Source organism: Astatotilapia calliptera, chromosome 18 (assembly GCF_964374335.1).
Source record: "Astatotilapia calliptera chromosome 18, fAstCal68.1, whole genome shotgun sequence".
NCBI classification, from domain to species: Eukaryota; Metazoa; Chordata; class Actinopteri; order Cichliformes; family Cichlidae; genus Astatotilapia; species Astatotilapia calliptera.
The window spans coordinates 25,395,042-25,404,580 of NC_137439.1; the positions used below are offsets into that span (position 1 = coordinate 25,395,042).

Here is a 9,539-nt window from a genome sequence, read left to right on the forward strand (position 1 = left end):
TTAAAAAACCACGAGGTTTCTGTTACAATAAAACACGGTAGCACAGATTTATCATCTGTGCTACCGTGTTTTGTTAGGTTGCGGGGTGGGGGCGCTGTTGCGGGCCACCACCTTCAGTTCTCGATGACGAAGAAGAAAAATAACAGCACGTGCTTCCTGTTTCTCCAGAAGTGGCGTGAAACGCTGTGAAAATGGTTCGTAAATTAAAGTATCACGAACAGAAGTTGTTGAAGAAGGTCGACTTCATCAACTGGGAGGTAGACAACAACCTGCACGAGGTCAAGGTGTTGCGGAAGTATCACATCGAGAAAAGGGAGGACTACACCAAGTGAGTCTGTGGCCGCTAGCTAGCTTTTAGCATCGGTTATTTACACTGTATAGACGTATAAACACATTTTTATACCATATTTCAGCTGATATTTACAAATCACACAGACACCATTTTTTCCTCCTGTGTCTCAGGTACAACAAGCTTAGTCGGAATGTCAGAGACCTGGCCAGAAAAATCAGAGACCTGGATGAGAAAGATGGCTTCAGAGCACAGAGCACACATCAATTACTGGAAAAACTGTAAGGTTTTGGATATTACAGTTATTTAATATGGATAAAATCCTCTTAATGTTAATTCAAGCTGACATCTTTTAACTCTGCGCTTGTTTCCTGTGTGGTTTTGAGCAGATTTTGATTGCTGTGTTGTTTATTGTTTTCTAAACCTTTGTTGATATTACACAGAGAATCTTTTTCTTCCTTCACCTCAGATACAGCATTGGTCTCATCCCCACCAGACAGAATTTGTCCCTCACAGAGAAAGTCACAGCTTCTTCATTCTGCAGGTACATTTATGTGTATATCTTAAACTCATAAAGTGTACTGTACTGTGGAAAAGTCTGGAGGTGCTCCTCATTTTTTATATTTTGCTTCTGAGGCACCAGAATTTCATGTAATTTTTAAAGTGGTCTTGTGCAAAGTTCTACAGGCTTTCTGAAAGTTCGTTATTGGAGATTGGCTGCTTTTTCACTCATTCTTAGTCCAGTGCTTGTGCCTGATCATTTTGTTTTGCTAAGCCACTTAAAACTGACTTATGAACTGTTCAAGCATAAAGGCTCTTTTGTCACTCCTGGCTTTGAGGCTACATTTCAGCCAGTGGTGTTGGGGATCTTGTCAAATTTCATTTAATTATGAACACAGAAAACTACCATCAGATTTTGATCCACCATGCAGTACCACTTGGAAAACAGGTGATTGGCAATGGCTTCATTTGCCATTCAAGGCTTCTATCCATACCTGGATAGAAGAACACACTATGCAACAGTATCAGTCGTTGATTGGCCTCCCCAGAGTCTGGATCTCAGTGTGTGATCATCTTGATAGAGAACAGAACAAACGTCAGCGAACATCCAAGGAAGAGCTTTGAATGTTCTTCCAGAAGCAAGGAGAAATATTCCTGTACACAAAGAAATGACAAGCAAGCTATGTTGAAGCATGAAGGTGGTCAAATTTTGAGTTTCAAGTTTGTTAGAATTGTACAGACTGTTTATTATATACTGTATTTCAATGCATGTTTGGACATGTTTCATTAAATCTCTGCATGTATTTCTCATCTTCCTAGCAAAATATAAAGAAATGAGCGGTGGCTTGAGGCTTTTATACAGTGCTGTGTATAAATGCAAGCCTCTATGTATACTTTGTCTGTGTGATTCCTGCAGGAGGCGGCTGCCCAGCATCATGTTGAATCTTCGTATGGCTCAGAACCTGAAGACGGCAATTACTTTCATCGAACAAGGGCGTATCCTTGACTGCTGTGTTACTGTAAATTGTTATGCTTAACACTTCAGATTTGTCTTCATTCAAGGATTAAAACAGATTCAGTGTTGTCCTTGACTCAGTCACAGATGTGCGTGTTGGCCCGGATATTGTTACAGACCCAGCGTTTCTAGTCACAAGGTTGGTCTCCGGGTATTTAGTCTTCTCACAATATCTTTACCAACACAGAGGGCCTTTGACACAGATGCTTCACTATACTGCACATGTGAAAATGCTGACACTATTACTGTAACTTTTTTAAATGTAAGAAATATGGAAGATTTCGTCACGTGGGTGGACTCCTCGAAGATCAAGCAGCACGTGATGAATTACAATGAAGAGGTGAGTGATTTGTCAGAGTTTGTATGTACATATTTCAGTTACGAATGATTATCTGTTACTTAAATCGACAGTTTTCAGGACTGAATCCGAATTCTGATGCCTTGAAGCTCATCACTGTGTTTCTTTTGCAGCGGGACGACTTTGATATGATGGCATAAATCTGTTCTCCCAAAGTTATTCATCACACTGAGCGATGGAAAGAAGATCTCTGCTTTTTTTACTTTGCTGAGGAAAAACTACAGTGTGGGTTCCTTTTATTATGTAAACTGGGGAAAAAGTGAAAAGTGCTCCTGCGTCCCCAGAACCCAGGACTTACTCGAGCAGTCCGGAGAACAAAGAGGAATTTTACTATTGTCACACTTTGACAGAAGCTCTTGTATTTGAACGGCAGCTGTAAAATGTGTGTCAGTGAGTGTCCAAGTATAACTGATTGTAAAAGTTGAGGTGAGTCTGTATTGTTGTCACTAAAGCTGCAGAAGCGCCACTACCACAAGATTTTGTAAACTTTTTTTTAAAAAGATGGGCATACCCTAAACCTACATTTATTCTAATGACCAGCAGGGGGCGACTATGGTGTTTGCCAGTTTTATAGAAGTTTATAGGAAAATGCCTCTTAGCGCCCTCTTTTTGTAACCTCAATAAATGATTCCCTGATGCGTTCATGGACTCAATCACCAGTTCTCAGCCTTAGTTAATACAGCGTGTTTATTTTGTAAGTCATGGTCCTTGTTGGTGTCCAACATCCCTCAGTTTTATTGTGTGAAGGGCAAATGGCAATGGCGAAAAAAGCGTAGCTCGAATTTTAAAAAATAAAAAAGCTTTTCGAACTAGCAGATCATGTCACATATATATACACACACACACGTACGTCTTTAATACAGCAGTAAGCCTTTGTCGTCTTTGTTCATTTGGGGATCATAAAGAGCAGCTTAGCCTCTGGTCTGACTCGCTTTTTTGTTTTTCTTATTTGTTCTGTGTTTGTGTAAACACGAGCTCCTTGGTTTGTCTATACAGGGATTAACAAATTTATTAGACCCTTTGTACTAAAACAAATTACAAATATTTTAGAAATTTGACAAAAACCTTTTTAGTACGACAAACAAAACATTTTTATTTATTAGGCAAATGCACTCAAACATTCAAAACAGAATTTTTTGTTCAGGAATGCAAGTAATTAACTGTAATTTGACATCTTTATCACAAAATAAAGTGCTCGTCTATTTTTTTCTGATTTTTATTTGTAAAATTGAACTGGAAAATGTGTTTAGTTATATTTATGCACCTATGCATACTGGTGGATAAAAAGTTACAACAAACATATCAAAGATGATTTTGGGAATCACCAGTACTCTTCCTGATATTCTGGGGGGGGGTTTCGTATCAAACAAATGTAAATATCAGACAAAGATAACACAAGTAAGCACAAAGTGCAGTTCCTAAATGCTTAGTGTGAAGTGGAAAAAAATCCAAACCTACATGGCCCTGTGTGAAAAGTGATTGCCCCCTAAACCTAATAACTGGTTGGCTCAGCCATAGAAGCAACAACTGCAATGAGTCTTTCACGTCGCTGTGGGGGAATTTTGGCCCACTTATCCTTGCAGAATTGTTCTAACTCAGACACACTGGAGGGTTTTCCACCATGAACTGCCTTTTTAAGGTCATCCACTCATGATCTTAAAATCGGATTCAGGTCAGGACTCTGACTGGGCCACTCCAAAGTCTTCATTTTGTTTTTCAGAGGCGGACTTACTGGTGTGTTTTGGATCATTGTCCTCTTGTAGAACCCAAGTGTGCTTCAGCTTGAGGTCACGGACACATGGCTGGATATATTTCTTCAGGATGTTTTGGTAGAAGGAAGTCATGGTTCCATTTATCACAACAAGTCTTCCAGTCCTGAGGCAGCAAAAAATCTGCAGACCATCACACAACTACTGCCATATTTTAATGTTGGCATGATGCTTCTTTTTGTTTGGTTTCCTGTTCTTCGTTTTCGTCTTGCAACTGTGCCATGGATGCCATTTTTGCTCAGTCTCTTTCTTATGCTTGAGTTATGTACTCAGACAAGTGAGGCCTGCAGTTCTTTGGATGTCGTTCTGTCTCTTGTGGTCTTTTGTAATCTCTTGTATGAGTTGTCGCTGTGCTCTTAGGGTAATCCCCCCACCTTCATTTAGAAACTGCATTTTGTGTTTGCTTGTGTTATCTTTGTCTAACACTTAAATTTGTTTGACAATCTGAAACATTTCAGTATGACAAACATACAAAAAAGAAAACCAGGAATGGGATAAAAGACTTTTCCACACCACTGTATAAACAGTGTGTAAAATAAGTGTTGAACATGTCACCAATTTTCTAAGTAAATACATTTCTAAAGGTGCTACTGACATGAAATTCCCACCATATGTCAGTAAAAACCTGTCCAATCCACACAAGAACATCAAACCACAGATGGTCATAAATTATGTGTAGTAATGGGAATGATAGAGGGGGAAAAGTGTTGTACATACTGAAAATAATTGAATGCTTTGTACAAAAGCCTTCGTTGGTGATTACAGCTTCAAGATGCTTCCTGTGTGGGGAAACTGAACAACACATGGTGAGAATTTCATAGCAATAGATCCGCTAGAAATATATTTACTTAGAAAATTAGTGAGGTGTTCAATACTTATTTTACCCTCTTTGTGTGTATATAGAAAGGGCCTGCAACCTTCATGATGTTCACATAAACTGTCATATATAAAACTCAAACAGATTGATTTCTTGGTAAATATTCAACATTTTTAATAACACTTTCTCACACTTGTTTAAACTTTAATTACAAACATCACAGTTTTAAGACTCTAACATCTGGACATGCTTACATGGACTCTCCATCAGTGCTGAAATGCTGCCAGAAGCTCCACCAACCTGTTTATGAGGGAAAGCCAATGTGAAGCAAGTTGGCTAAAAAGGAAACTATTCTGTAACTTTATATGTTTATCACTGGTCCGGCTCACTTCACATCAAAGTGGGCTGTATATGGCACACAATGTATGATTAGTTTAGGTGCCGGTCGAGGAGACGTCCTTGTCCCAGCGTCTATCAGAGCCACCAGAAACGCATGTAGATGATGAGTGTGATGAACACAGCCACAGCTACAGCCTTAGCATAGCCGGGGGAGGTGTTGACATCTTTGGCGTTGCTGCGACAACTTTTTGAAAAGCTGCTCAGGTTGCTGACTTTTTTGGCAATATCTGAGGGGATAAAATCGAAACATTGGGATGAACTGAACATCTCTGAATACATGTACATTGTAATTTGTAAATTGGAATAATAACAAATTGTCTACATAATTCTGAATAGAATCAGCACCTCCCATTTGATGGGATGTGTTACCAACGCCTGCTACACTTACCACAGAGAGGGTCTCTCTGCATGACTTCAGCAATATTTTCCGCCATTATTTTCTGAATATCTTCCAGCTCTTTTTTAGTACTTGCCAAGGTCTTCCGGAGTTTGATCGACACAGGTGGCTTATTCACTTTTTGGATATATGTGTCTGGAACAAGATGTAAGATGCTATAAAAATGTTCATTTTATTTGTTTACAGGGATTAGCGCCATGTCTCTGTGTGATAAAAGATGTTGGACTTCAGTCTTACCAAACTCTATGAAAGAGTAGGGCCTGGATACTGTGGGTACTTTTTTTCCATACTGGACATAAAACTCTTTGCTGAGGTCTTCGAGGTATTCAAAAGCCATCGTTTTGGGAAAAGAAGCCTCGCAGAGGATAATGTAACACACACCCTGGGATATTAAAAAACTGAAACGAGGCCTAACCATTAGTTATATTTGACTCAAGTTAAACCTCACCAAAATTATCAACAAAATGTGTGATCTTACTGAAAGTTCTTGTCCCCGGTATCAAGGGTACAACGTTCTGGACTCTGAGCGTCCAGTTTACGGCACAGCTGCTTGGCCTGGCTCTGGTACAGCAGGAGGTCCCTTTCTGACTGACAAAGGCAGATAAAAACAGATTTGAGCTCATTCTTATCTCACTTAAAGTTAAAATGATTAGTCATTTATGCATTCATCACCAAGTACCCACACAGTGTAAACAGTATAAAATTCAAGAAGCAATGCCTACAAACTCAGAAACTTTATTATACACCTTGCTAGTACCATGTTGGATCCTTTTACCTTTCAAACTGTTTTAATTCGTTATGGTGCAACGTCAGAAGGTGCCGGAAACTGTCCTCAGAGATTTTGGTCCAAGTTGACATGACAGCAACTCAGTTGGTTGCTCAACCATTATGTGACTCTTCTGTTGTATCACATCCCAAAGCTGCTCTATTGGATTAATATCTGATGTCATGTTCAAGAAACCAGTTTGATATGAAATGAGCTGGGGGACATGGTGTGTTATCCTGCTGGAAGCAGCCATCAGTAAATGTGCCAATAAAAGGGTGGATGCAGTTAGCAACAATGCTCAGGTGGTGTTTAAACGAATCAGAATCAATCAAGCTTTATTTGTCACAAGCAGGTTGCCGTGCAGTGAAAATGGGACCCCCCTCCCCTCCCCGACCTTACACACATAACACAGACATCACATGGGGTTACAAGTCGGAGATCGGTAGCGTTACAGAAAAGAACACTGAAATGTACACAACAACGGGAGGGTACAAGAGGAAAAAAAGAGACCTCCACTCATGCTGTGCTTCCATGGTAGGACAGCACGAGAACAGGAAACAAAAAAACTCCTCTGCACAAAAAAAGCACATGAATGGCCACAGCACAACATTATGACAGACATGATAAGCCACAGGGTTGGGTAGGGGATAGGCGATGCTCAGCTGTGCCAATATTCTCAACATTACACCACCACCAGTAGAATAAACCACTGACACGAAGCAGGATAGATCTATGCCTGCATGTTTTTTATGCTAAATTCTGAGCCTACCATCTGAATGTTGCTGCAGAAACAAAGATTTATGAGACCAGACAACATTTTTCATCTTCTGTTGCATGACTTTGGGAAAGTTTTGTGTAAATTGTAGCCTCAGTTTCCTGTTCTTAGCTGGCAGAAGCAGCACCCAATGCGGTCTTCTGCTCCTGTAGCCTGTCTGCTTCAAGATATGATGTTTTGTGCATTCAGAGATGCTTTATTTCATACTATGAATTTGAAAAACTGTTATTTGAGTTTCTGTCGCCTTCCCTGTCAGCTTGAGCCAGTCTGATCATTATACTGCTCACTGGCTATTTTTCTCTTTCTCTGGTCATTCTTTATAATCCTCTCCCGTGTGGGGAAATCCCAACAAATAATCAGTTCCTACAATATTCAGAGCAGCCTGTCTGACAACAACAATCATTCAACATTCAAAGTCCCTTAAATCACCTTCCTTCCTCATTCTGATGCTCGGTTGTCATCTTAACCATGTCTAAATGCATAGAGTGCATTGAGTTGCTGTCATGTGTTTGGGTGATTAGATATTTACATTAATGAGCAGTTGAACACATGTACATAATACACTATCTGATGAGAGCATGTATACATTATTCTCATCAGAGAGTCGTTCACACGTGGAACCTGCAAAATGTCTGTGTGGAGGAAAACTGAGATACATTTCTTTTTCATGCTTTTCCTTTTAAAGCTTTTTGTGTGAAATTACAAAATATTTACAAAAATATTTGCTCTCATTCACTGGAAAATCACAGTCTGGTAGTCTCTCTATCTGGATTATTTGCATAATTAAACCTGATAATGGGGTACTTTATAAAGAGGTAACGGTGTGATCTGAACCAGCCTTGTTAATATTGCATCTGATTATTTCTTGTAATAAAATGATCCCCACAGTTACAGGCAGAGATAGACTCCTAAGTTTCGCATCATGTTATTAGCACATATTCCATCACATTAGTACTTTTGCAGGATTTTCTGGGACCAGAAAATCTTATATTCAGCTCAACTTTCAGTCGCTTCTCATTTGTAAAACATCTTACACCTAGTGCTGCTCAATAAATTACAACTTGAGCTGAAGCTGCAATAAACTCATGGATCATCCCCTAGAGCACCAAGTGTAAGAAACAAATCCTTTTCTAAGAGGAGTTTGGTGTGCAGGTATCTTCATACTGGGGTCCTCAGCCTTCATTCATACCTGTTCATCCTCCTGTACAGACGCAGCGAGCGGAAGTCCATCTGCCACACGAGTGATCATTGTCAGCAAAATCATGGTGTTTTAAGTTGAGGATCTGCCGTCAGCTAGGGGAGTTTATTATCCAGCCGGGAGAGCGTATTGACTGTCCGATGGAAATCGAGGGATGGCTCATCTGCCTGCAGTGAGCTCTGCTGTCAGTCAGAGGCAGTGTGCAAAGTATGTGATACAACTGGTTTATCACCTGTACCGATGGTGGTCCATCACCCAGCAGCGGAGAAGAGAAAAAAGTTACACTGTGCACCAGTTATTATTGTTAGTTTTTATTGTTTAAATTCTATCTCTCTATCTACAGTTTCCTCACATTTCTTAAGAACACACAGTACACCATGCTGAGGCCAAGTTTCTAACTAATTGCTCTTTAGGAATCACCTTGTTGGTGCAAAAATACTATTTTATGTTTGTCAGTCTTGACAATCTTTGATATTTTTCACTGATTCATTTATTCATTATATTTTTTTGCAACAGGAAGCTGTAACAAAGTGCCTAAAGATATAATTTAAAGTTGGTTCCTTGGAAGCAAAATAAATACAAATGAGGAATGTCTCGAGAGTTTTGCACAGTACTGTAAACACATACCAAAGTACTCATAACTAATGACATCCTGCTACTGCAACAGGAAGTATATCAGGACGTTTTAAGTACTTTGGCACACATACAGACTCAGAAGGTGAAAGACCAACGTTGCTATCACAGCAGGCAAATAAACAGTAGATGAGACTATTTATAAATTCAAACAAATTAATGAAGCATATTAATCAAAAACATTTTCTGCAATAAAAAGAGGATATTTAAACGTCTCTACAACCGATTAACGAGGCCTTAATATTATGTTGGCACAAACTTACAACTTAGTCTAATTAAAGAACAGGAAACCAGAGGGTGATGCCACAGTGGCTGGCTGTATATCTTTTATATACAGTTTAAAAATGAACAGAGTCTTTGTTGTCTTTCTTCATTTACAGTCAGAGCTCAGTGATTTTCATAAAAGTAATCATAAAAAGCAGCTCAGCCTCGCTGGTCCGACTCGCTTTTTCTGTTTTTCTTGTTTGCTCTGAGTTTGTGTAAACACGAGCTGCTTGGTTTGTCTAAAGAGGGATTAACAAATTTATTAGACGCTCTGTACTAAAAACAAGAAAGCACAAATACTTTAGAAATTTGTTAATTGTTTAAACCAAGTTGCAAACTTGTATGTGATCAATTGAAA

The 9,539-nt window shown here is 39.3% G+C and overlaps 2 protein-coding genes across 2 annotated transcripts; one reads left to right on the forward strand and one right to left on the reverse strand.

Moving 5' to 3' along the window:
- The first annotated feature begins 86 nt into the window (after positions 1-86).
- imp3 (IMP U3 small nucleolar ribonucleoprotein 3) lies at positions 87-3,370 on the forward strand. The gene is made up of 7 exons (XM_026149837.2): positions 87-328; positions 463-570; positions 759-833; positions 1,707-1,786; positions 1,893-1,944; positions 2,073-2,145; positions 2,277-3,370. Exons 1-7 carry the CDS (start codon positions 192-194, stop codon positions 2,301-2,303), a joined length of 552 nt encoding a protein of 183 aa, XP_026005622.1. The 5' UTR covers positions 87-191; the 3' UTR covers positions 2,304-3,370.
- Positions 2,998-8,486, reverse strand: LOC113010655 (vesicle-trafficking protein SEC22b-like). The gene is made up of 5 exons (XM_026149834.2): positions 8,276-8,486; positions 6,024-6,133; positions 5,783-5,943; positions 5,537-5,680; positions 2,998-5,375 (listed from the first exon to the last, which is right to left on the reverse strand). The coding sequence occupies exons 1-5, from the start codon at positions 8,348-8,350 to the stop codon at positions 5,224-5,226; spliced, it is 642 nt and encodes a 213-aa protein (XP_026005619.2). The 5' UTR covers positions 8,351-8,486; the 3' UTR covers positions 2,998-5,223.
- Positions 8,487-9,539: the final 1,053 nt, after the last annotated feature.